The sequence below is a fragment of the Oryzias latipes genome, chromosome 2 (assembly GCF_053564925.1).
Source record: "Oryzias latipes strain Hd-rR chromosome 2, Olatipes_Hd-rR_3.1".
Taxonomy (NCBI): domain Eukaryota; kingdom Metazoa; phylum Chordata; class Actinopteri; order Beloniformes; family Adrianichthyidae; genus Oryzias; species Oryzias latipes.
In genome coordinates, this window is record NC_136238.1 from 28137335 (window position 1) to 28165244 (window position 27910).

Genomic DNA, 27910 nt, shown 5'->3' on the forward strand with positions numbered 1-27910 from the left:
TGATGTTTCTGTCCACTTTATTCTACACAGTAAAGACTGGAACAGAACACTGAGAACCAAAAAGAACAGAGGAATAGTTCTAATGTCTACTAGAAAACATGAATCACAAGAAACACCAGACACAAACACCAGTCTGGTTCTTTATCCACATCTTCTTTCATACATTTTTACTAAATCTTTTTTTCGCAACACTGTTATTTGCAACATCATTTTATATTAAAATCGCTAGAATTAGAGAAGTGTTAAAATAATTCTAGTGTTGTCATGGTAACACACAGACTTAGACAACACTGTCTCAGCATAAACAGCAACAATGCTTAACCTTCACAAATTTAAACAATATAATAAAAGTCCACAAATTTACTAATAAAACTCAATCAACAAAAATGGAACATTAGTAACATTTCATCAAAAATCAAATTTTATCCTTATAATTCAAAACAACACATTTCTATTTACAGGTGTATCTAAAATAATTAATTACATCAACAACTTAAACATTTTTGTCATTCATTACAAAAGTGAAACTCATGATGTATAGAATCATTATTTATTTTATCAATGTGATAACAGTGGCTTATAGATGATGAAACCCTTAGAAACAGTGTCTTAGAAAATCAGATTATCAGAAAAACCAAAAAAGAATGTTTTCATACTTAAGAAAACTTAATTTCTATGCATTCTATAACCCATTGTGCCTCCTTTTAATTGAATGACTGCATCAATGTGGTATGGAGGCCATCATGTGGCTCTGTGTCCATGTTAAGAAATCTTAGGTTGCTTTGATAGCATCTTCATTATTGAGTCCGGCGTCTCATCTTCCCCCTCACTAGAATTTTGAAAAAGGTCAAGTTTTTGACACAGCAAATGACCTGGGCGGGCCAAAGACTCCCATGGCTGCTCCAATTCTGATGCATCCAAATAGATTCATTAACATCTTTTTTTTCGTCATCTGATCTGCTATCTGGCTCTAAACTGTATGGTTCTAATATTGCTCAAAGTTTTCTTTTACACTAATGTTAGCTTGGACTTGTGAGGTGCTATGACCTAGCAGAAGAGCATTTAGATGAGCATTTCATATGAATTACTACTGTACTGCAGAAAATGTCTTAAATACAACAAAGGCTAAAAACTGCCTAATAATAAATAAAATACCATCGGGAATGCTTTTACAATTGAAAAACCTTTTTTTCCACTCTTTTTCCTATTCTTAATTACAATTTTTGTCTAGAAATGGCGTTTCTGCTGTATGAGTTCGCATGTGCCTTTTAAGACAAGATACATCACTGAAACTTTTTCTACATTGTTTACATGAAAAAGGCTTCTCTCCTGTGTGAGTTCTCATGTGTCTTTTAAGACTAGATACATGACTGAAACTTTTTCTGCATTCTTTACAAGAAAAAGGCTTTTCTCCTGTGTGAGTTCTCATGTGTGTTTTGAGATTAGATATAGCACTAAAACGTTTTTCACATTCTTTACAAGAAAAAGGCTTTTCTCCTGTGTGAGTTTTCATGTGTGTTTTGAGATGAGATATTTGACTAAAGCTTTTTTTACATTCTTTACAAGAAAAAGGCTTTTCTCCTGTGTGACTTCTCATGTGATTTTGGAGACCTGTTATTTGACTGAAACCTTTATAACATTCTTTACAAGAAAATGGCTTTTCTCCTGTATGAGTTATCATGTGTCTTTTAAGACTAGCTAAACCACTCAGACTTTTTCTACATTGTTTACATGAAAAAGGCTTCTCTCCTGTATGAGCTCTCATGTGTGTTTTGAGAGCAGAAGTACGACTAAAGCGTTTTGAACATTCTTTACAAAAAAAAGGCTTCTCTCCAGTATGTGTTCTCATGTGTGTTTTGAGATCAGGTATGCGACTAAAGCGTTTTGTACATTCTTTACACGAAAAAGGTTTTTCTCCTGTATGTGTTTTTATGTGATTTTGGAGACTTGATATGTGACCAAAACTTTTATCACATTCTTTACAAGAAAAAGGCTTCTCTCCAGTATGAGTTCTCATGTGTTTTTTGAGATCAGGTATGCGACTAAAGCGTTTTGTACATTCTTTACACGAAAAAGGCTTTTCTCCTGTATGTGTTCTCATGTGTGTTTTGAGATCAGATATGCCACTAAAGCGTTTTGTACATTCTTTACAAGAAAAAGGCTTCTCTCCTGTATGAGTTCTCATGTGTTTCTTTAGATCAGATTTTTGACTAAAGCGTTTTGTACATTCTTTACAAGAAAAAGGCTTCTCCCCTGTATGAGTTCTCATGTGTTTTTTTAGATCAGATTTTTGACTAAAGCGTTTTGTACATTCTTTACAAGAAAAAGGCTTCTCCCCTGTATGAGTTCTCATGTGTGTCTTGAGAGAAAATCTATGACTGAAGTGTTTTGCACATTCCTTACATGAAAAAGGCTTTTCTCCTGTATGAGTTCTCATGTGTTTTTTTAGATCAGATTTTTGACTAAAGCGTTTTGTACATTCTTTACAAGAAAAAGGCTTCTCCCCTGTATGAGTTCTCATGTGTGTTTTGAGATCAGATTTTTGACTAAAGCCTTTTGCACATTCTTTACAAGAAAAAGGCTTCTCTCCTGTATGAGTTCTCATGTGTTTTTTGAGATCAGATTTTTGACTAAAGCCTTTTGCACATTCTTTACATGAAAAAGGTTTTTCTCCTGTATGTGTTGTCATGTGCCTTTTAAGGCAAGATAAATGATCAAAACTCTTTGTACATTCTTTACAAGATAAAGGCTTCTCAAGTCTCTGAGTTCTTAAATCAGTTCTGAACTGAGACCCGTGACCTAAAGTTTTACTGCTTTTTGTACAGATGCAAAGTCTGTCCTTAGACTCATTTTTCGTGTTGGCAAATGAATTACTAACAATTCTTGAGCTTTCACCAGACTTTACAGTAGAAAGTCTCTTTTCGCTTGAAGATTGTTTGGGTTTCTTAACCAAAGGTGAGTTTGTGAAGTTTACTTTAACATCAGAGCCACACTGACTTTCTGACACGTGAGAGCTGCCCACACTTTGAACATGACTTCTGTGTCTTCTCTTCCTCTGATCTCTGTTCTGTGGGTCTGCCTCTTCATCTGTAATTGATGTTGATTCTGTCTCTTCATCTGTAGTTGATGTTGATTCTGTCTCTCCATCTGTAGTTGATGTTGATTCTTCATGTTGGTTTCGTTCTTCATCCTGACTATCAGTTACATTAAAGTTCTGCTGATTGTTTAGATCTGCTTCACTGTTCTCATCTTTCTCATAAGTAGGAATCTCCATCAAGGTATCAGTCTCCTGCTTCAGATCAAGCTGTTCTTCCTGACAGATGAAGAGGATCTGTGGAGGTTCTGGTTTTTCCTTTTCCTCTTTAATCTGTGGAGGTTTTGGTTCTTCCTGTTCCTCTTTAATTTGTGGAGGTTCTGGTTCCTCCTTTTCCTCTTTAATCTGTGGAGGTTCTGGTTCTTCCTGTTCCTCTTTAATCTGTGGAGGTTCTGGTTCCTCATGTTCTACTCTCAAGTTCCTCTGCTGGTTGTTTAGATCTGCTTCATTGTTCTGATCTTTCTCATAAATAGGAATCTCCATCATGGTATCAGTCTCCTGCTTCAGATCAAGCTGCCTGTTGTAGAGCCTTTCTTGCTCCTCTTTAATCGGTGATGGTTCTGGTTCCTCCAGTTCCTCTTTAAAATTCGGAGGGTCCAGTTTCTCAAGTTCAACTCTGAAGTTCCTTTTTCGGTTGCAGAGATCTTCAGTCACCCAATGCTGGGGGAGGACTGCAGAAATACAAAAAGAGCCCCTTTTTTAGGTTTTCAGAACTTTGGGTGTTGTTAATAAATACCATTAACTCAATCTAACAGCCCATTTGCATTTTATACCCAAAACAGCAAGAAACATCAGGTTTGCACATCATTTAAATTACTAGTGTATTATTCAAGCCGCAAGTGGCGTTGTATCGCCTGAAGGCCCTAAACGCCCCCGCCGCCAGCCTGTATGCACCACTGCCACCCATCTCTACGCAGCACAGCCGCCCTGCCCACCTTTATCAAGGCTTGTCAAAGCTGCGTATGCTAATTATGCTAAAAATCCTGGTCGCTTGAGGATAACAAACAGATTGACGTCAGTTACAGACAAATCGGAAAAAATAAACTTTTTGATGTCCTTAGCAACAGTGATTTTTGCAAACCAATCTCGCATTCTTTATATGTCCATATTTAGTGTTTTTCAATATGTTCAGTACCAGCAATGGATGCATGTATTCAATTTTCACAGTATTCCATTGAAAAAACCAAGAGCCATAACTGTACCAGTTTTGCAAGCTTTACACACGCAAACCGTTCAAAATCTACAACTAGTAAATGCAACTTTTTCACAGCAGCTTACCATTGATGCCCAAGAATTTATGGGATGATCCCTAAAAAATTTGTAAAAGTTGGTACTGGGTAGCAAATTTTACAGGTTCGTCCTTTTGCGATGATTTTACGATGGGTAGCAGTGGTGCATACTTTTCAATAAAAGCCCTTTAGGACACAAACTCCAGAGGTAGATGTAGACTTAGACTAGCGGCACATTTCTCAAATTTCGTAAAAAATTCTTAACAAAAAAAAACTTTTTTTCCAATGTTGTAGAAAAACGCGAAAATGGCAAAATCGCAAATTTTGGCCGCAAAACTGAAAGTTGTGTCGCCATTGTTAGGGTTATGTAATTATCATTTGCTTACATGCTATTATCACCATGATATGTTCATCTCAGTTCTATCTTTCAGTAGAAAACAATGACCTGAAAGGTTCTGATTACAGTGATCCCTTGCTATATCACGGTTTAGTTTTCACGGTTTCGCTACTTCACGGATTTGGATTGTGCATTGTGTTCTGCATTCTGATTGGCTAAAAAGTCACTCAGCGAGTAGCTCAAGAATGGGACCCTTTGATGAGCCGTTCATTACAGTTCGCCAACATAATCGATGGGGGCATGTCGGTGTATAAGGATCTTATAGCAAAGAAGAAAAAAGAGCGACAACAACTGTCAATCACTATGTTCCTCTCCCGAACAAACACACCTGCAGCTGCACCGCGGGCTTCAAAAGGAAAAAACGCTGCAGAGGATGCAGCGGCTCAGTATGAAGAGCAGTGAAAAAGAAGACCGGAGTCACTATCTGTCCCACTGTACTTTTTTATTTTTTTCATAATCATTTTAAATTTTCTTCCGTTTAATCCACTCGGGTCGCGGTGGGCGGAGCTAATCTCCGCAATTTAAAGCCTTCTGTTCTTATCGATGATTGAAATTATTATTTGACAGCACACTACAGAAGTTATTTGTTGAAAAAAACGTTTCTAAAGTACCTTTATTTGTTAAAAAAACAATTGATTTAGCCTGTTAAATGGTTTGTTCTTTCTTTTCAATGTATAATAGTGTATTTCCTTGTATATAATTGTAAAAAAAATAAAGGTTTCTACTTCACGGGTTTTGCTTATCACGGGTTCTATTTGGAACGTAACCCCCGCGATAATCAAGGGATCACTGTATACAAGAATATGATGTTCCTGAACTGCCTGATTGAATGACCCACTTTTATGTTATCAACTCCTGCCACCAATAAAACCAGACCGGATACACTGAGAAGTCAGAACTCCTCTGTGACAGTTCGCGCCGTCACAGACCGATTGTAGTCCAGCAAAAGTTCTCATCTCCTGTGTGATTCATCTCTTTATTAAAGAAAAAGTCAGCACCCTGACATCTTGGTACCGTGACCCAGATCTCAACATACCCACCAGTGGTGGACTGAGGATGACGCGCTGAAGTCGTGATCACGCCCGGACAATATAGGCTGTCCGGAAGAAAGTCCCGGGACGTGAATTCTTCGCCGGGCCAGCGTCATAGGTCTAACCCTCATCTACCAGCGGTGGCTTGACGAGATCCGACCGGAAATGATGAACCACAGGACTGAGTGAGTTTTGCATACGACCACAGTGTTGGGAGTAAAAATAGCAGAAAAGGTTTCTGGCTATACAGTAATCCCCTGCCCAATCGTGGTTTAATATTCGTGCCCCGCCCATTCGAGGGTGGCCGCAGATGACGTGACGTCACAAGCGTGAGAAGCAGAACAGTGCTCATTCCGCGAATTTTGAAAAACGATATACTCTGTAAAGCATAAAGACCCTGAGTTGGATAGCGCTGCGAGCAGCCGGCGCCCCCCTGTTTCTGCCAGTTGCTGGACCACAGCGTATGTCACTCAGTGGTGGGCTGGTGACTGGTGGATTAGAGGGGCTACCTGGGTGCGCGTTGGCTGAACGTTCTCCTCCAGCTGAGTGTATGAGCAGGCTGCGCTTTTCTTGTTCGAGCTGTGACCATTCTGACAAGGTTAATAAAAGCCAATAAAAGCCCTGCAGCATCTCCAGCTTCTGGAAATTAACCCAAACGGCAGAAAAAGGTTCTTACTCTGAAGAGGCTCCGGGAGATTTAAAAACAGCATCAATTATTCGCGGATATTCGTTATTCGCGGGGGGTGAGGAACGTAACCCCCGCAAATACAGGGGGATTACTGTATGGGTAACCAGTCCCAGCGCAAAGAATAAAATAGCAGAAAAGGTTTCTGGCTACGGGTAACCAGTCCCAGCATGCAAAAGAAAAAAAGCACTAAAAAAGAAGGAGAGGCATTTTAGAGACCCTCTCTGGAGTACTGCTGTAAAAAGGCAGTACATGTGGCAGGGAACAGTAAAAAAATAAATGAATGAATTAATTAAAAAGGAAAAATATATAAAATTGTATTGATATATAGACATACATAAAATATATATTTTTACATAGATATCAAAGTGACCTCGGTGTCGGAGAGTTGAGCTAGTTCGATCTTCCTGGACCAGGAACTCAGGACATAGCGTTCCACATCTCCTGGTTGGCCAAAGTCACCAGAGTAATCTCTGATTTTTTTTTATTTTCGCCAAAGTCAAAAGTGTGGACTGCGGACTGTTGAAATTTCAGCGGCCTACAGTTGTGATATGGTTAGTAATATGAGTAAATCCCCTGACGGGGCTCCTTTACAGTGAGACGAAAAAATATACAAATACAACCAAACAGCCAGTCTACAATATATGTTAAAATAAAAGATAAAGTATGGTGTGAAAGGACAGCTGAATATAGAAGAATGGAAAGAAGTAGTTGTTAAACTAGAGACAGTATGAGTTAGATCATGCAGCTGCGTGTGTCAGAGTGAAGCTCTACTGTCACTGTTGGCGCGCAGACTGGTGTGTGTGTGCGCGTGTGTGTGACCATGAGAGAGAAAGAGAGGAAAAGAGGAAAAAAAAAATAGGGAAAAAAAGGAAAACATGACTAGTCTAACATTAAAGGATTCATTTTAGTGAAATGGTTGATTTTGCTAAGTGTTAATATACAAAATTAGTTGTTGTGTTGTGTATTTTAGTGGTTTTTTTTAGTTAGGAGAGAACTGTTAAAAGTACCGTAAATTCCGGGTTATAAAGCACACCAGATTACAAGCCGCACCCACTCATTTTCACGTATTAAGCTTGTTTCTTACATACACAAGCCGCGTCAGTGTACAAGCCACATGCATTCCAACAAAGAAAGTCCTGACTCCCAGATTGGGTGCAAATGTGGAAGGAGACAGGACCATTCCAAGTCTTACTAACAACACCCACCGCAGTAAAAAAAAAAAAAAAGTACAGCCATTTCGGTTCGGTTCACGTTCGTACTGTTTAGGTATTTCATTTTTTTTCTTTTTTTCTCTCCCCAAATGTATTAACTTTGCGCCGAGGCAGAACTATTGTTACTCGAGCAGCATATACTCCCCACAGGGACATGGGACATTGCAACCACCATGCAAACTGCTGTATGGTCCAGGCAACCAGAAACTGGATGTAAGGGGATGTTTCAAATGGGAGCTAACTTTCTATAAAGGAACAACTATGCAAGATGTGCCTGTGGTTAATGGACGATATAAACCATTGCTAGGCCTTCCCGTAATAACTGCTCCAGAGCTCATCAAGCGGATGAGTGCAGTGCAGACACAAGCAGTGGACTTCACGGCTATGTACCCCACAGTGTTCTCTGGTCTCTGGAAGTTAAAAGAGCCATACAACATCGAGTTGGAGCCAGGAGCGGTCCAATACGCGCTGTCAACTCCACGCAGAGTGCAGCTACCCCTGAGAGACGCAGTAAAAAAGAAACTGAATTGTATAGAAAAAGCGGGTGTAATTTCCAGAGTGACACAACCCACACATTGGTGTGCAGGCTTGGTTGTGGCACCAAAAGCCAAACCAGGGAAAATAAGGTTGTGTGTGGACATGACACACCTGAGTAAGTGGGTGCGACAAGAGAGACACATCTTCCCAGCAGTGGACCACACACTAGCTATGTTGTCTGGAGCAAAGGTGTTCATAAAATTGGATGCCACCTCACGCTTCTGGTAGATCCCGTTGGCGGAAGAAATTAGACTTTCAACAATGTTCATCCCACCCTTTGGCAGATACGCATTTAACCGCCTGCCTTTTGGGATTTCATCAGCTCCTGAGCATTTCCAGCGCCGGGTGTCAAAGAGGCTTGAGGGGGGCAAGGGGGTGGTGTGCTATGCAGATGATGTTGTTGTCGTGGGAGAGGACAGGCAGCAGCACGATGAGAGGCTTCACAAAGAGGCCTCTGCAGAGATTTGAAGCAGAGGGACTGACACTGAACGAACGGCAAGTGTGAATTCTCTAAAGATAAAATCTCTTTTGTAGGCCACTGTGTTGCAGCTGAAGGGGTTTCCCCAGATCCAAACAAAGTCAAGGCTATAATGGAGATGCCTGAACCACAAGACACAGAGGGAGTGAGGAGAGTTATGGGCATGGCCAACTACTTACGAAAGTATCTCCCTTATCTGGCCTCATTTTCAAAGCCATTAAGAGACACTGTCAAGAGCACCGGTAACCCACACATTCACACAAGAAGAATTAAACAACGAAGCAGAGGTCAAAGTCTTTGTGGACTCTTTAGTTCAGAGCATTCCTGCTACAGAACCTAGACTAAGAGAGATTAGACAAAAACAACATTCCGACCCTGGTTGTTATGGAGTCCTATATACTGCTCATAATTAAATAAATAAATAAATATTTAAATAAATAAATAAATATGACCTCACAATCAACCAATAAATCTCTCATAAATATATAAAAAGATCATGAAATTGTGAAAAACCTGCACACACATTTTAAATTAGCCATTGTCAAGTGTATTTGTAAACTGCGTGCTCCCACACTTGCAAAGGGACAGGACTGGACCAAGGATTTCACTCTTTCCAAGTCTTTTATTAGCAACAGTAGTTGGCAGTAGGTGGTAGTAGTTGGAAGTTATTGAACATTGTTGAAAATAGGAAGTAGGAAGTAGTGGGGATAGGTGAAAAACCTTTAAACAATCAAAACAAAACCTTTAATCAATAAACTGCTCAGCATATTTAAATCAAACATAAGGTAAACCAGGTAAGTAAATTAAGATGAAATCTAAACCAACAATTTGTAACCAAGAAAATTAAACCAACAACTCAGTTTAAATTGTAGGAAACTTAAATACAATTTATCTTAACTTAAGTAGATTATTTTACCAATAATTATCTTTTTCCAGTTTAACAAATATATATAATTTCAAAACAAACATTTGTAGGACATTTTACAACATTTAATTATTTTTTCTTTTAATCCAATACAACAATGTGACATATTAAAGTCCAGCATTGAGCTTACCAGTAGCCCTTTATAGTCCAAGCCCCACTCACGCAGTGGTTTGAGTTTAGCATCCAAGTTCGTGGAAACTGCCGTCATCCAGCTCAGTTCTTACACAAGCAGTGGTGAAATGCCGTTTTAAGCGTTCCCAGCTTCCGCGCTGATTGCGTTCATTCAGTTCAGCTGGTAACGGCGCGCGTGTATTGTCCTCCGTGCTGAGCGCACGCAGGCTGCTGCGCGCTCATGTGTGAGTTGCTGCGCGTTCATGTGAGGCACAGCGCACTCCAGGTCACAGGGAGGCAACCACCTCCGCTGATCAGCGTGACACCTCCCACTCGATCTTGTGACACTGTCCTGAAAGATCGTACCTCCTCAGGCGAGCTGGTCTCTCTGAACTTGCTCCTCCACTGGCAAGAGGACAACGAGGCGTCGGACGTCTCGATGCAGGATGGTACTCTGACAGCTCTTGGAGGACTCAGAATCTCCAGCGACAGGAACTGGCTTTGGAGACCTCACCACACTGAAAGCACCATAACTTGGGGAGACCTTTACATAGACATCTCGAACAACACGTCTCTTGTCAGTATTCACACCAACCACTCTTGCAAGCTTGAACTGACCTCGTAATGCGTTCTGGTCACAGAGCCAAACGACATCTCCAACGGCAACGTTCCTTTCAGCAGTATGCCACTTACTGCGAATGAATAGATTGGGACCGGCCAGTTGGCTCCAGGACTTCCAGAAGTAGTTGACTTGGCTTTGAATTTCCTTTAGTCTCTTCAGAGGGTAGGTGGTGTAATCAAATGACTTGAAGTCTCCACTCGTTGAGGCTCTACCAAGCAGCAAGGTGTTTGGACTGATGGACTCTATGCGTTCCTCTTGACTCTGGATTTTGGCATCAATGGGTCTTTCGTTGGCTAGGTTGGCAGCTAGCTGAAGTGTTGTTAGGAACTCGCTGAAAGTAAGGCCTTCTACCTTGCGAAGACTCAACAGAGCTCTTTTGGTGACTCTACCAGCAGCTTCAGCAGCCCCATTTCTGTGAGGTGAATCAGCAGGGTGGATCTTCCATGTCCAGTGGGTTCCATTTCTGGTGGCATATTCTTCTAGTGATGCTTCGTTTTGCTCTCTCAGGAAATTATACATGTCCTTTAGTATAGGTTTTGCTCCTATAAAGTTTGTGCCTGGGTCAGACCAGATTTTTCGGGGGTGGCCTCGGACGGCAGTGAACCTCTGGTAGGCAAGCAGGAAGCATTCTGTTGATAGCGTATTTGCTAGTTCAACGTGGATGGCTCGACTGGACATACAGCAGAAAACGACGCCCCATACTTTCATGGTCACTCGCCTCTTTATATCATCCTTTACATGGTATGGTCCAAACAGGTCAACGGATGTAAACTGAAATGGTGCAGCAGGACTTGATCTTTCCTCAGGTAAGTCCCCCATGATTTGCCGACAGGTTCTCGCTTTGGCCTTTTTGCAGAAGATGCACTTGATTACGACCTTTTGGGCGAGAATTCTTCCCTTGATGACCCATGCCTTCCTCCTCATTCTCAGTAGGGTTCCAGCCACTCCTTCATGCCCCTCTCCATGAGCTTCTCTGGCTAAGAGGGTAGATATCCAGGCTTGGAATGGTAGAAGGGGAACAGCTTTTAGGTCCTCTTTGAAGGTCTGGATTCTGCCACCACACACTAAAAGTCCAGTTGACTGGTCTCTGTAGACAACGAGCCTGTCTGTTGTGGTACTTTGAAAGTTCACGCCCTGTTGTGCCGCGAGGCAGAGGTCTCTGAATGCATCTTCTCTTTCAAAGACTGTGATGACACCCGATGACTGTACTGCCTCCCACTTTTCTTTATCTTTGGTCTTGACATGTAAAAACTTCTTCGCTGCTCTCCAGATGAATGCAATGGTCTTGACCAGTTTCCTCAGATCACTGAAGCGCCTTTCGTCTACCAGCTCTTTGATTGTTGTTCCTGCAGGTGGTCTTCTGGAGTCTTTGACTAGATTATGGTCTTTCAGGTGAGTCTTGGTAACTATTGCTGTAAAAGTCTTTTTCTGGATTTTAGCGACATTGTCTCTGGCTTGTGCAGCAACGTCTCTGGCGGATTTCTTCGGCCACTCATCTGTAGGGAGTTTAAGAAACTTTGGACCCGACTGCCACTCAGAGTCCTCAGTCAAAAGTTCAGGACTGGCCCCTCTGGTGATGATGTCCGCGATATTTGTTTGTCCTGGAATCCACCACCAGTCGTCGACGTTTGTGCTGCTCTGGATCTCACCTACTCGATTCGCGAAGAAGGTCTGGTAACCATAACTCTCACGCTGAATGGCGCCCAGGACTGTCTGACTGTCAACAAGATGAAACCACTCCTTGACGTCAATTCTGCAGTGTCTCTGGAAATAGTTCTTCAGTCGAGCTGCAAAGACTGCTCCACATACCTCTGCTTTAACAGGATCACCTTTGTGGTCAAGAGGGGTCAGCTTGGCTTTGGACTCGACCAGTCTCACGACGACACCATCCCTGCAGCTCCAACGAAGGTACATCACAGCACCATATGCGTGTTTGCTGCCATCTGAAAAGGTAATGCCAGTTGGTTGTGCGCATGGATCTAATGGAGTCAGGGAGCGAGTGAATCGAAGTTGGCTCAGGACAGCATATTCTTCGAGCAGTTTTATGGCGTCTTCTCTGAGTTCTTTGGATAAGGCAGCATCCCAGGTGTCTTCTTCTAAAGAGTACTTTGCTTTTGCTTCCTGAAAGGCTCTCCTGACAAGAATGGCCCCTTTTTGTTTTGCAGGAGTCACAAGTCCAAGGGGGTCATATAGTCCAGAGACTTGGCTCAGCAGTTGTCTTCTTGTCAGCGGATCTGGAGTTTGGGTTCTTACTTCTTCCTTAAGCAGGTCTTGGCCGAGGCGCATCTTTTTCTTCTTTTTAGAGAAGTTTACTGCAGCCATAACATGGAGTTTGTCGTCGTCTATTGTGTAGCCTAGGCCAAGGGCTTTGTTGTCATCTTCGGTGAGCTGGTTTGGCAGGATCATAACCTCTGGGTGCTCTGTCTTCTCATCTCTGGGCTTCCTCCCACTTTGACCTGAATAGACCCAAGGCTTCATGTAGAACCCGCCTGCTCTCAGGATGCGTTCGATGTTAGACGTGAGGAGGTTTAGATGGTCAAGGTTGTTGTGAGAAGTTAAGATGTCATCCACATATGCATCTTCTTCAAGTACACGTCTTTCCTCTTTTAGGTGACTGAATGGAGGTAGGTTGGCAGTCTCTCGCATGGCAACCTGGGCGATGCAACCGGCAGGTTTATCTCCGATGTTTACCCTGGTGATAGCATAGTCTTCTATCTCAGACTCTTCCGTGTCACGCCAGAGAAATCGATGCAGATGGACCTCTCTCTCCTCCAACCAGACAGAGTTGTACATTTTACGGATGTCACCAAGCGCAGCAAAGACCCCAGCACGAAACCTCAGCAGGACGGCTCTTGTTGGATTCAGGACATCTGGACCTTTGATCAGCATGTCGTTCAGGCTGAGACCTCTGTACTTCTGACTGCTGTTCCACACCAATCTCACTGGGGTGGAGACAGAGTGTGGGTTTGGTGCAATTAAGTGGCTGACATACCACACTGGCCCAGTCCAGCTCTGTAGAAGGTTTTTGGACAGCTTCACTGCAGCTTTACGAACGATCATTTCGTGAACTTGTGAGGTGTAGGCTGTCTTCCACTCAGGTTCTTTCGACAGTTGTTTTTCTGTCCTGAGGAAAGTTGCTTCTACTACTCTTCTGTTGTTGGGCAGAGATTCCAGCTCTGCGGTCCACGGATACTTTGCGTGCCAGTGTGGTTCAGGGCTGTGTTCATCTCCGGTCACATAAGTCAGGCCATTTCTTATGATCTCCATTTCTCTTTCTTCAGCGAGTGTCATTTCTTTTCCTCCAGGCTGGCAGTTCCCGCAGCGGCAACCTCCACATTTTGGCTCACAGGCAGCTCCAATACTCTCCCATTTCCACCATTTTAGGAACTCTTTGCTGCTGGTGGCTGTATTGGACTGGACCTCAGGTTGGTTAGTGTACTGACGGGAAACTGACTCTTTAGAAGTAAGTTCATTGTACTTAACAGCCGCAGTTCTCATGGATCTTGCAAAGTGAGTCTTTGACGTATGAGCTGTTACAGTAACTTCCTCAAAGAGGTTCGGGTGCGTGCCTCCGACCGTCTTGCCTAGTGGGCCATCCCAGAGCACCAGATCACCGATTGAGCGAACTTTCTGAGGTACGAGCTGACCTTCTTTGTGGCTAATCAGTAGCTGGATCTCTTTGGGTCTCACGAGGTCTTTGAAGGCAACATCTGGGAAGATCCTCTGTAGCTTGTTAGCTGAAACATGTCTATGAACTTCTGCAATTTCATCAAGTCCATAGCAGATGAGTTGATGTGACTTGAGAGTCCCTCTTGGAGTGCTCACACGTATTTTGAGGAGGTAACGCTTTGTTGCAACGGACACCTTCATTCCTCCAACGCCATGGACCACTAATGTGACGTTCTCACTCTGAAGGTTCAGCTTGCTTGCAGCTTGATGCGTTATATAATTTGTGTCAGAAGCCAGATCAATGAGAGTCCCAACTCTCTGTCCATCGTTGGCAGTGACATTGAGGAGCATCAAGATGACTGGATACTCGTGTAAGCCATGCTCCTCCAGAAGGCCCCTCTCAGCTGCAGCAGAGTTGTATGCACGAGACATGACGTTGCAGAAAGCGTCTCGACACTGCTGGGCCAGCTCAGGTGAAAGTTTGGAGAAGAATGCTTCTTGGACCTCAGTGAATTTCTTTCCTTCTGCTCTCACTGGCGTGGACTTTGATGACCTCTGGGAATAGTCTCTGGATAATGGACACAGAAGATAGTGGTGTTGGTCTTTGCACTCTGGGTTGCCACACAGGTAAGTGGATTTTCTGCAGGGTTCGCCATTATGAACTTCAAGGCATCTCCTGCAGGCGCCGAGCTGCTGCACTGCGTCTCTTTTCTCTGACAGCTTTGAGGTCCTAAATTTTCTGCAGACGTAAAGCTTTTTCTTGTGTCTTGTGTCTCCGCAGATTGTGCAGCCTGCTTCACTAGTAGACTTTGTGGTCTTTGTTCTAGCGTATTTTACTGCAACCTTTGTCTTCTCTTTGGCAGGGTCGATGTCCCTCAGTTGCTCTAATTGTTCATAAATTGCTTCTTGGGAATGCAGGAATCCAAGCAACTTATCAAAGCGATTTTGGTGGTTCACAAAGTTCTTCTGGTCCGCAGCATAGGTCAACCAATCTTTCTTCAGATTTTCTGGCAGCTTGCTTTCTATGGACTTTGTGACTAGGGGGTTCTTTAAGGCCTCTGCACTGTCTAGTTGACTCAGATCATAGAGCGCTTTTTCAACAGCTTGGATCAGCTCCACAACTCTTCTCGGGTTGTTTCCCCTGACAGGTGGAATGGCTTGTAGCTCTTCAATGATCTCTAGTGCAATGGCAGTCTGGTTCCCATACCGGTTCTCGAGGACTCTGAAGATCTCATCTGCTGTTGCGTAAGTTGACAGACGTAGATCTTTGGCCACCTTCTCTTCGAGACTATCGAGCAGTTGAAACTTCCGGACTTCTCTGGACCCGGTTGGTTCCCCTTGCTTCTGCAGAGCCTCCCATTCTCCCTTCCATCTGTAATAGTCACGTTGAATGCCGGTAAACTTTGGTAGAGCTGTGGCTTTGAGCTTTATAGCTGCTACACTGCTGTGGGCTGTAACAGGGTGACGTTCAGTGTCCTCTTTGATGCTTGCTGCTTTAATGAAGGCAGCCTTCCTTGACACCAACTTGGGCAGGCATAACTCTAGCTCTCTAAGGCGGCGATCAAAGTCTCTTTGCTCGGCAGGTGGCGCCCAGCGATTCCAGATCTGATGCTCTTTTTTGACCTTGTACACCAGCTTCTCAAGGTTGGTGAGCATAAAATCATATGCCCCCAGTGGCGTGTCTGGCTGAGTGGAAGAGACATTCTCACACTCTGCCTCTGCAACTTGAAGCGCCAGCAACAGTTCTTTTTCCCCATACGAGGCCCACAATGTCTCTCGAACCAGGAGCTTAACTTCTTTTAATCTTTGCTCACATTCTTTCTCCGTCTTTTCTATGTCGGCTCTTTGTAGATCGCTCAGCCCTGGTGCGCCCTCTGTTGCGTTGCGCTGTTCCAGATATGCGGCTTTCACGTCTTCGTTTGCCTCAATGACTCTGGAGCCCTCCATTGAAAGCACTTTGAAGTTTTCCTGTAGCTCCTCCACAGACATCTCCATGTGGGTCCTCACAATGTTATTGGTCAATCGGGAAAAAAGTCTTTTTGCTGTGGTCCGCTCCACTTTTAATTCCTCGAGTGTTTTTGACTCGGCCATGCTGCTCTTTCTTTAGCTGTTGGATGGACGGCAGGTAAGTCTCCAGGCCCCCTTTGTGGAGTCTTCTCCCTCCCTCTTGGTGGTGGGCTTTAAGAGGAGTCTTCACCGTTGCACGTGATTCACACTGTTGCACGTGATTCACACTGTTGCACGTGATTCACACTGTTGCACGTGATTCACACTGTTGCACGTGATTCACACTGTTGCACGTGATTCACACTGTTGCACGTGATTCACACTGTCGCACTTGGGTTTTCACTGTCGCACTTGGTTTTTCACTGTCAAGTGTATTTGTAAACTGCGTGCTCCCACACTTGCAAAGGGACAGGACTGGACCAAGGATTTCACTCTTTCCAAGTCTTTTATTAGCAACAGTAGTTGGCAGTAGGTGGTAGTAGTTGGAAGTTATTGAACATTGTTGAAAATAGGAAGTAGGAAGTAGTGGGGATAGGTGAAAAACCTTTAAACAATCAAAACAAAACCTTTAATCAATAAACTGCTCAGCATATTTAAATCAAACATAAGGTAAACCAGGTAAGTAAATTAAGATGAAATCTAAACCAACAATTTGTAACCAAGAAAATTAAACCAACAACTCAGTTTAAATTGTAGGAAACTTAAATACAATTTATCTTAACTTAAGTAGATTATTTTACCAATAATTATCTTTTTCCAGTTTAACAAATATATATAATTTCAAAACAAACATTTGTAGGACATTTTACAACATTTAATTATTTTTTCTTTTAATCCAATACAACAATGTGACATATTAAAGTCCAGCATTGAGCTTACCAGTAGCCCTTTATAGTCCAAGCCCCACTCACGCAGTGGTTTGAGTTTAGCATCCAAGTTCGTGGAAACTGCCGTCATCCAGCTCAGTTCTTACACAAGCAGTGGTGAAATGCCGTTTTAAGCGTTCCCAGCTTCCGCGCTGATTGCGTTCATTCAGTTCAGCTGGTAACGGCGCGCGTGTATTGTCCTCCGTGCTGAGCGCACGCAGGCTGCTGCGCGCTCATGTGTGAGTTGCTGCGCGTTCATGTGAGGCACAGCGCACTCCAGGTCACAGGGAGGCAACCACCTCCGCTGATCAGCGTGACAGCCATTGTATTATTCAATATATTTCATTTTGCTTTAAAAACATGTTCATTATTTTAAAACAGCATTTTAAAATATTCATTTTTAATCATGTTGAATATTATTATAATTCTGTCTTTTTTCAGAAGCTCATATTTCAAAATCAATATTTTCCAAAGTAGCTTTGTTTTTATTTCATGTTACTGTTTTTCACAATGACTAATTTATTTCATGAAGAGCTTTTTCAGGAGAATGTCTCTGTCAATCAGTGAAAGTGGGCGGGATCTAAACCCTCATTGGCTCATCCATGGAAATCGACTCATGTTCCTGGATATCCGCTCAGCGGTGTGATGGAGAGATGGCATATTTCAGCGATAGCTGCGCGGCTTTGCTGACATTAGAGATCAAATAGAGTCAAACAATCTTTCTCCCGCTGAAGATGCAAATATCGACAACTCTGTTTTTGTAGTTTGAGGGTTTGTGTGGACCAAACCACAAAGGAGCTCCGGTCGTCCACAGCTTACAGTCCCCTGTTGAAACACTCCTCATTGTCTCGCATTTCACTCAGAGCTCACATCGTGCCTTATGTCGGCTCGCAGGAGGCGAGCTGGCGGACCGACAGAGTCAGACTAGGCAGCTGTGCAAAGCGGGACAAGCCTGCTGAGGCCTCCTGAACCTTATATTTTTCTATTTTCAATGAGACAATGATTATAATCAGGTCCTCTGGTTTTATTTTTCCCTCTCAAGGAAAATGTTGAACCTTTCCTGCGATGACGTTTCTGACATCTTAACACTCGCCATGTACATTTTGCATCCATGCATTGTTACTAAGATAAGCACAAGCAACCGATCCATGTGGCTATAAGGCTAAAAACATTAGCTTGTAGCCCCTACCACACGCGGCATGGTGCGTTCATGGAAACTCCAGTTCATAGAAGCTTAGTGGAACTCCAACAACCACTCAGCCTAACTTAGACCACTACTATACGTTCATGAGAAGATGAAAATTGCCGAACCAACCACAAAATCAGCTAAATTATGCACACTCGCCCAAAGCCACTTTTATCCGCAAATTTAGAACCAAAACTGACCAATTTCTTGTAACACTGTTGATGTGTTGAGGTGCATACTCCCCCTAGTGTTGAGGGGTGTGCATTGCACCATCGCGTTTGGTGAAGCATCTTCGATCGATGTAGTCAGGGTGCTGCTGCTTATGTCTGAGTAAAGGAATTGCCAATCACAAAAGTGTCTCTGCCTTGTCTAGTTTGATTGACAGACAGAGACATTCTCCTGAAAAAGCTCTTCATGAAATAAATCGCCCATTGTGAAAAACAGCAACATGAAATAAAAACAAAGCTACTTTGGAAAATATTGATTTTGAAATCCAAGGTTCTGAAAAAAGATGTAAAAATATAATATATTCCACATAAATAAATTAAATATTTTAAAATGTTGATTTAAAATAATGAACAGGTTTTTAAAGCAAAATGAAATATATTGAATAATATAATGGCTAATTTAAAATCAGTGTGCATGTTTTTCACAATTTCCTGATCTTTTTATATATTTATGAGAGATTTATTGGTTGATTGTGTATTTACATGAGGTCACATTTATTTATTTAATTAAATATTTATTTAATTATGAACAGTATAGGACTCCATAGTTTGTGTGAAAGTTATCCAGTACTGTAAAACAGGCTGGCTCGAAAAGCACATGCTGCCACGGGAGCTGAGGGAGTATTGGTTAGAAAAAGACAATCTCAATCTGGCGGGTGAGTTTTTGCTGAGAGGACAGAGACTGGTCATTCCACAAAACATGAGGAAAGAGATCCTGAAACAAATTCATGATGGACATCAGGGCATAGTCAAATGCAGGGCTAGAGCTCGTCAGTCTGTGTGGTGGCCAGGTTTGTCGGTGCCCATCAGTCAGGTTGTGGAAAATTGTAACACATGTTCACAACATAAAGCAGAACATCGAGAACCACTACTGACCACACTGTTACCGGAGGGGCCCTGGCAGCGGGTTGGTACGGATATGTTCTTTTGGAATAAGGACACTTATATTCTGGTGGTGGACTATTTCTCAAGGTACATCGAAGTGGTCAAGCTGAATGTGACATCTGCAGCGAAAGTCATAGCTGCCATGAAGGAGACATTCAGTCGTCATGGGATCCCAGAGACAGTGGTGTCGGTCAATGGACCGCAGTACGCCAGTGAAAAGTTCAAGGACCTCGCTACGGAGTACGGGTTTGTTCACATCATCCAGCACTCCAGGGAGAAGCTGAGAGAGTATAGCCACAGTTAAAGGACTGTGACAAGGAGGAGGTGAGAAGACAAAAGCACTTCTCTCTTACCGGGCTACACCACTGGAGTGCGGCTACTCCCCTGCACAGCTGCTGATGAGCAGACAGCTGAAGACAACACTGCCACAACAGCCTGTGACACTTCTCCCAAGATGGCCAAATGTGAACCAATTCAAAACCAAACAGAGACGGTACAAAGAAAACCAGCAACGCCAGTACGATCGGCGTCACTAGGCCCATCCTCTGATGGTTCTTCAAATACGTCAAACTGTATGGCTGCCAAGAGAGAAGAAAGAAGGGACAGTAGTACAACATGCAACTACACCTAGGTCGTACATTATTGACACTGATGAAGGTCAGATTAGGAGCAACCGCACACACGTGAGACCGTTACGTTCTCCGGAAAGGTCAGAGTTAACTGTGTCCACACAGCAGACTGGTGTGGAAGAAAATGCAGGTCAAGAATGTAGCATGTGCAAACGGTCAGTGTGGATGTTGCCTTCCCATCAACCCATCTTGAAACACGGACCTAAATTAAAGTTTAGAAAAAAAGACTTTTTTCAGTTGTAATTTAATTTTTTTGAATATTTATTTATGTTTGTGCCAGAGCAACTGTAATTTCTGAACAAATATATAATAATAGCATGTTTGATATATTTAAGACAAAAAAGACCAACATTATATTAATGTTTATAAGTTTAATTGTAACAAAACTAAACATGAACACACTGAAGTTTTATTCATTTTTCTTTTGTCTAAGTCAAAAAAGTAACTGTAACAAAAAGGTTTTCTGTTTTTTTGGGAGATTAATTCGGTTTAAATGTGTCACTTCGCTTCAATGCTGTTACTTTTATTTTTTCTATTATTTATATTTAAACTTCAAGTTTTCAAAAGTGAATAAAGTCTCAAATTGAATTTTTCTTTCAATTAGACATTATTTAAAGCAGCCGTTTCATTATAGAGATGAACCAAACACTAAAATCTCTGACTTTAAATCCTTGGTAACACTTTATATGAAGATTCCTTAACAAGCTTTTTTTAACACATTAACAAGCATTATAAATGAATTTATAGGGTATAAGTAAGACATTTATTAGTACAATAAGTCTAATAAGGTTTATTAAATTATTTAGTTAACACATTTACAAGCATTATTATTAGGATGTTTTCAAGATGCTAATGATGCATTTATTGATATTATAGGTGCCTAAAAAATGTGTCAGTGTTCATAAGCTTACTCATAATAAGCTATTCAAGGTTGTTGAAAATGGACAAAAGATCAAAGGAAACATCACGATCATGAAGTTTTTTAAAAAAGCAAATCCATGATATGTTTCACAAAGACACACACAGAACGTCACACACCAACCAGAAATGAACTTTGTAAACAATGATGTCAGGAGTCCAGCTAATCTCCTTGTAACACTATAATGTGGAAATTATGATGAAAAACGTAAAACAAAACAATGTTGTTAATGATGATTAAAAAGAACAACGTAAAACACAACATGTGACGTTTTCTGTGAGAAGAGATTGACAGCAAAACACACATCACATGAAGAAAAAAAAAATGCAAAGCAAATAAAAAAATTGTAAGTTGCTGGCCTTGAACCCAGGACCTCTAGATTTGACACACGCGCTTTCCCCCCTCTCCTCCTGCATCACGCGAGCACCGGTTTCAGCATGCATGCACGCACACACACATCCCAAATCACAACATTTCTTTTCATGTCTGTTAAATATTTTCTGTGGGTCTTTTAACAATCTGTTTACTGTACTTTAGATCACCTGATCTGTATTGTGTGCAAATACTCCACATCATCAGCGGTGGTGGATGCACCATTACTTTGTAATAATACAAGGTTGTCCCTGTCACATGCGCCACTCATTTTTATGGCACTATTTAAGCACTGGTTGTTGTGTTAACGCAACATTTTGGTGTGTTTTTGTTTTAGTTACCTATAGTCATTAGTTAGAAGATTATCTATTATTATTGTTTAAGCAGCTGGAGAGCACCGGAAATTTCGTTGTCACAAGTTTCTTGTGTAACAATGACAATAAAGGCTTTCTGATTATGTATGTCAATTTTCAGAAAATGAAGAGAAATTAGACAAATATTCTTATTTTAAGTAGAAAAGTACGGCAGAAAGAGCAAAAGAGATGATAGGAGAGCAACAGAGGAAGATGAGACAAAGCAGCATGGTCCTGAGCCAACATGAATGACAGAAGGTGATGAGGAAGACAAAGATGAGACGGTATCTGATGACGGACAGTGAAACAAGGCAGAACTCAGCAAAAAGTCCTCCACCTGTTCCTGGACCAACAGGTGAAGTTGAAGTTTATGGAGGCGCCACTGGTCAAACGTCACCAACCACGTGATCTGCGCTAGTTGACACACACTTCGAAACATTGTGCCGATGTGGGTACCGGATCGCCTCGGGCTCCCAGATCTTTTCAGGTTCTTTCGACCAATGCTGACATCACCCTACGGCAACACCAGTTAGACAAACTACTTAGCGATTTCACATTTCCTTTTGTAAAGTTTTTCTCACTCATAACTAATAATGGCATTTTTAATTTAAAGGTGTCTGACATAATTGTTTGTTATATCTAACATTATTTGTTACACCAAATGCAAACTTTAAAACATAAACAGAACAAATGTTCTGTTTATGTTTTAAAGGGAGAACCATTGGCAATAAAAACTTATTTTTCCAATTTGAGCAAATGTATGACTGTATAAAATAATATTTATTTGTGGTGTGCAGTCTGGTTTAATTCTCCCAAATGTGAGTTTCCATTTCTTTATTTTAGAAAAAAACATTGTCATATTAATAACTGTAATCAAAAGGATCAGCCTCCAGTCCTAAGCATTAATTGAATTCCACACTATGGATTTACAGAACTTCATTGGATTTAACAGTCATGATTTTGTAAAGTTTATATTTTCCGTTTGGAACTTGTTGAAAGCATTAAAAAACTAATTACAAAAAACAGCACACTTTTTTGCTCAATTTTTATTTGTTCTTCATTTTTTATTTAAAAAAAAAAAACATTCGATGTAATAGTCATCCATGTTTCTCACGAATAACGGAAAATAATACTAATATAGTTCACCGTAACTGACCAATCACTATCGTATACGTCATCGTGCCAACTGACAGCCAATCAAATAGTGTAACGTCATCATTGCTCGGACCCCGAGACAATCTGGCAGCCCGAGTCGATCCGGTACCCACACCGAAACACTCGCGTGCCGAAGCGCCGTGTCAACGGGCCATCCCTAATTTTTAGTTTTGGAGCATTATCGGAGTGCAGCACCACTTGTTGATGCCATATTTTGTCACAACCAGAATAAAGAAACCAGCTCCAAGAAAGTTCCTCCGGTGTCTCGTTGCTTCCTGAGGTTCACAAATTTCACACAACGCAGAGCAAAGAGGAGAAGCGGTTACACGAGTACGTACCAACCACATGTAGTTGAAGCTGCGGGTTCCAGCTGCTATCCAGCAGTCTGCGCTGGCGACAGAGCTCCTCCTCGTTCTGGACGATGGTTCCTTCAGCAGCAGAAAGTTGTTCTCTGACAGAACCTTCCTGAGGTTCTGAAGACATGGTTCCTGCTCCTATGGAGAGAAATTAGACTGAGTCGGATTTGTGCGTGCGTAATTCTTGATTTGTGCGTAAATGAGGATTTGTGTATGCATATTATTGCTTTGTGCGTGCGTAAATTAGGATTTGTGCGTGATTTGTCACTCACATAATACGTTGTGTATAAGTTAAAAAAAATAAAATGAAAAAAATACAAAATTCCGTCCTGGTGGGGGTGGGACCCGGACAGAAATCACAGTAAAAACAATAAAAGCAAAGCAGCAGCTTAAACCCCTATTTGCGGGGAGAGGACGGCGTGCAGCCTAAAACACGTTCCTGAAGAAAAAGAAAAATAGTTTGCAGGAGCCTTAATTGCCTGCCAACCCCCGTTCTTCTTCCCGATGCCTTGGATGTATGGCACAGCACAAGTTCATGTCCGAAAGAAGGGGAGGAGAGCTTTTAAAGCACCACCACCAAATTAATACAAGTGTGTTACTGCTGCCTCACAATTAGTGGGCGTGTCCACGTCACCCTAGGTCTGCGGTATTATGAAAGTGCAAGGGAACCGGCAAATTTAAAGTGACAGTCCAGAATTTTCATAAGGAGCAACAGCGCAGAATGTCATTTAAAGGGATAGCGCAGAATTTCACCAGGGTTACACTAAGCTGTCCAGCATCCGGGACAACCGCTGTCAACCTCTGTTCAAGATGGAGAGAACCATGAGTAGCTCGCCGCAGACTACTGCACCCCCAGTGCAAAAAGGAACGCTACCAGAGGTCCTTCGCCCCTTCATTTTTTTGACAGTTATTGATAGTTATAATAACAATCAGGATTTCAGGGAAAGGGGGAGGTTTAAGTGAAAAAAGTCTGAAATATATTATGTCTTTCAATCAGACATAATTAAAAATATGATATACATAATATAATATAATATATAATATATTGTTTTGTTTTTTTCCGTTTTTTTTACCATTGTCAGAAGGACAATCGACTCTTCTGGTGTGTAAAGGCGAGGAGTTGTTAAACATTAGGACAGGGAACCCATGGCTGGCAAGCCATATATGGCTCTTCTGATGGCCATATCTGGCTCGTAGACAAATCTATAATTATAAAACATTTTTTTCATTAGACCAGTCCTTCTCTGGCCCGATGCGATGCCAGGGGGACGCACAGTAGTAGCTGTGCTTGGAAAGAAAAGAATCTGCACCACTATCAGTTTATTATTACCTGTTATAACACAGAGTTTGTACCAGCCTGAAACCTGCAAAGTGCCGTCCTGCAGCTGCACAGCTCCTGTCTCTGAGGAGGAGCTGCAGCTGCTATATGTATTTTTGAGAAGGTGCTGCACGCTTTTATCTCTTCATAACTGGACTACTGCAACACACTTTACACTGGGGGTTCCCACAAGTCACTTTCCCGGTTGCAGTTAGTTCAAAACTCTGCTGCACAACTTTTAGCAGGAACCAAAAATTATGAGCACATTACACCTATTCTGGCTTCCTGCTAATTTCAGGATTAATTTTAGAATTTTATAGTTTGTTTCTAAAGCTCTACATGGACTGGCTCCAAAATACATTCTGACCTCACTCAGATTTATAAACCAGCTCGTGCTCCGAGGTCAGAGGGTCAGCTCCAGCTTGTGGAGCCCATGACGAGGCCCAAAACTAGAGGAGACTGGGCATTCTCTGCTGTCGATCCTAAGCTGTGGAATGCTCTGCCTTTGATTTAATCTGCATCAAAGTTGCTGCTGGTCGTTTGTCCAAAAGTGTCTTTAGAAACCGATGCTCCCGTGGCGTGTGGGAGGAGCTACAATCAAAGGTTTTTCTCGCCTACTTATAAAAGACGATGCTGAAAAATCAGGTGCATTTATTTTGAAAAGCTTCACAAAGCGGCCAGCAAACTACTCAGGTTGAAACCCGAGCCTTTTTCAGAGAACAAAGACATTAAAATTATGGTGATGATGAATGCTTTTCCCCTCAGTAAACCTGACCATCTCACACTGGCTGACAGTAACGGGTTTATTTTTGGAGTAATCCCACTGATGAAATATACGATTTAGCTTTAGCTTTGAATGTTTTATAAGACCTAAAAATCATATTCACAATAAAAGGCTATTAAAAAAATCAAATCCCTCTGATGCGTTTCACAAAGACACACACAGGACGTCACACACCAAGAAATGAACTTTGTTAAAAATGATGCAAGGAGTTAAACTCTATAAAAAATGATAAAACAGCAAAGAAAACTGAATGAGCTGATTTAGTTCTTATTAATAATATTTACAGGCTTTGTTTTGTTCTGCAGCATGTTCATATTTGTATAATTTTGACAGAACATATTTTATGGAGAGGAAAATATTATTCGTTATTTAAGATTTAACTTGAGTTATTCCCGATTAATGATCCTGTTTTTATTCATATTTATGTTCAAAAAGTACAGTTTTAAAGAGTTAAAGGTTTAGCTTTAGTGTGATCAGTTAATGTTTATCTTGTTCAGCCTGAAACCTAAAGCGTGTTTTGGATTCAGGCCCCCTGTCTTATGACTCAAAAATAAAATGAAAAAGCAATCCACCAAAATGCTTTTTCATTTCCTTCCTCAACACAGCTTATTCTGTCACTTAATTAAAATGATAAAGAAAATGGTATTTGACATTTCGTTTTCAAAAAGGTCCATGGTAAATGTGTACCAAAATTCATTTAGAAATGTCTAATTTGACCATTAAAATGGATTAACAGAAATGCTTTTTAATTTTCAAAATGTAGCTGCATTTGACTCAAAATTAAAAAGAAAAAGCAATACTTCAAAATGCTTTTTCATTTTATACTTAAAACCGCTTATTCTGTGTCATAATTAAAACGAAAATGCAAAGAGGGGATTGCAGTTGCATTTTAACATCCACCCCGCGCAACTTGTCACAATATTCAATTCGAAAAAGCATTAGCAGAGGGGAGGCGGGGCGATGACGTCACTGCTTTCTCTGTGTGTCCGGCTGCTGACTGACGCACACGCACCAGGAGCAGACTGTGTTAGCGGCAGAGAAGAGGGTTTTGAGTTGGTTGTGAACTTCTGATGAGTTTCCACAGCTTCTCATGACTACATAGCTGCATGTCCGCCTTCTGCGGTCCTCCTCCTGACGCACCGCGGACAAGCTTTGTTCTTCGGACCGCCAGCTGCCTTCGCATAGCGGGGCACGAAGCTCCGATGATCGCTGAAGGCGGAAATGCTGCTACGATCTGAGAAACCATCATGAATTTGTGTTTCCAGTGGTGTCCAGAACAAAATAAAGACTGATGTAATGCCCACATATTTACACATTTATTTGCAGCTTCGCGGTGAATTTGCTGTTTGATTTATTAAGATCCAGTTTGAACCGCGGTCAAGTGAGCCCACAACTGTGGAAGTGCGGTCACGCCAGCCGTCACTGACTTTTAGCATGCGCGTTTACATCATAGTTTACGGTACACACACCCAGCGAGCTGGAAAGACGGCATAAAGCGCTAATATCACCTATGTCACTGTTATACCCATTATAGAAATGACATGTACTGTACTTTGAAATAAATGAGAGTTATTGCATGCCCTGTATCGTTATTTGATGTACAAATGTATTCATTTGGATTGCATATCTGTTCATTCCATAATAAACTACCAAAAATAACGTGTTTTGTCTGAAATATAATCAATCAGACAGATTCTAAAAGTGAGATTTAACACTGACAAGAGTGTTTTGTGGGTTGTTGAGCATGACATGGAATGGAATCAAGCAGAAATGAAGAAACTCCAAGTAAAATCACATCTGGTCCTGTCAACTCTTTCTAAAGTTGCTTCATTTAAGGTGACGCAAAACTTTCACTGGATTATTGTTGGTAATGATGTTCACTAATATCACAGTAAGTGTACAATGGACAAATAGAAGATAGAGGACATAAAAGGATGTCAAATTGTGTGTGTGTGTGTGTGTGTGTTGGGGGGAGTGTTACTCGCGCGGGGAGTAACTTACTCAGTACGTTAGTGTAGAACCGCCACTGGTTCAAACACCATAAGATGTTAGGACTGTTACTTTAAACGCTTTAACACAAATGACTTTAAAAAGACATAAACACGAATGGTGGTTCGTTCATAGAAGTTGGGCTTGTTTGTGGTCTGTCGGGTCGGTTTTCAGATTACTTTTGGGCTGGAAACTGTCCCACTATCTGGCAACACTGCTCCCTCAGTTTAGCGGTGAAACTAAAACAGCAGCAACATTGGAGCTAATAATGATCCAGCCGCACAGTTTGGATCCAGATAGCAGCTCAGACGAAGAAAAGCAAAGACGTTCATGGATCTATTGTGTCTGCAGGTGGATGCAGCAGTGAACGTACCAACCACGTGGAGTTGAAGCTGCGGGTTCCAGCTGCTATCCAGCAGTCTGCGCTGACGACAGAGCTCCTCCTCGTTGTGGACGATGGTTCCTTCAGCAGCAGAAAGTTGTTCTCTGACAGAACCTTCCTGAGGTTCTGAAGACATGGTTCCTGCTCCGATCTTCAGCTCCAACTCCCACAAACACCGCCGTCCTCTTCACTGCAGCTCCGATCGATCATCTGCTAGTCTCACAATCACAGCAATCCACGTTGTCTTTCCGTTCAACACTTCTTCACTCATTTACGACACTTTGGAAAATGCTGAGAGTTCCCACACGAACCACGTATCGTCCTTTCTGTCCAAAAACCTCACAAACGTCCCAACAAAACACCACCGACCTCTCAACACAAGCTAACGCTGCTAGCCTGCTAACAAGCTAACGCTGCTAGCGCCTCGTGCTGTTCTTCTTTTTTGTTTGGCTAACAGCGTCATGGTGCTTTAGCGCCACCAGCTGGTCTG

The 27910-nt window shown here is 41.8% G+C and overlaps 2 protein-coding genes across 3 annotated transcripts; both read right to left on the minus strand.

Moving 5' to 3' along the window:
- On the minus strand, positions 1 to 27910 carry LOC144986805 (uncharacterized). Its single transcript, XM_078934990.1, has 3 exons — positions 27412 to 27910; positions 22930 to 23085; positions 1 to 3765 (listed from the first exon to the last, which is right to left on the minus strand). The coding sequence occupies exons 1-3, from the start codon at positions 27554 to 27556 to the stop codon at positions 1211 to 1213; spliced, it is 2856 nt and encodes a 951-aa protein (XP_078791116.1). The 5' UTR covers positions 27557 to 27910; the 3' UTR covers positions 1 to 1210.
- Positions 9183 to 17166, minus strand: LOC144986262 (uncharacterized). 2 transcript variants are annotated; one of them, XR_013650091.1, is made up of 2 exons: positions 9721 to 17166; positions 9183 to 9385 (listed from the first exon to the last, which is right to left on the minus strand). XR_013650091.1 is itself a non-coding variant. In XM_078933942.1 (2 exons), the coding sequence occupies exon 2, from the start codon at positions 16081 to 16083 to the stop codon at positions 10072 to 10074; it is 6012 nt and encodes a 2003-aa protein (XP_078790068.1). In that variant the 5' UTR covers positions 16084 to 16543; positions 16879 to 17166; the 3' UTR covers positions 9183 to 10071. The 2 variants fall into 2 exon arrangements, 1 of the variants encoding a protein (XP_078790068.1); XM_078933942.1 differs by having other exon boundaries at positions 9183 to 16543; positions 16879 to 17166.

Excerpts from the sequence above, each read along its gene's own strand:
- LOC144986262 (XM_078933942.1), bottom strand. The coding sequence starts at position 16,083 with ATGGCCGAGTCAAAAACACTCGAGGAATTAAAAGTGGAGCGGACCACA.
- LOC144986805 (XM_078934990.1), bottom strand. The coding sequence starts at position 27,556 with ATGTCTTCAGAACCTCAGGAAGGTTCTGTCAGAGAACAACTTTCTGCT. Across the intron at positions 23,086-27,411 it reads GCTTCAACTCCACGTGGTTG|GAGCAGGAACCATGTCTTCA; the intron begins GTACGTTCACTG and ends TTCTCTCCATAG. Across the intron at positions 3,766-22,929 it reads GCTTCAACTACATGTGGTTG|TCCTCCCCCAGCATTGGGTG; the intron begins GTACGTACTCGT and ends GTATTTCTGCAG.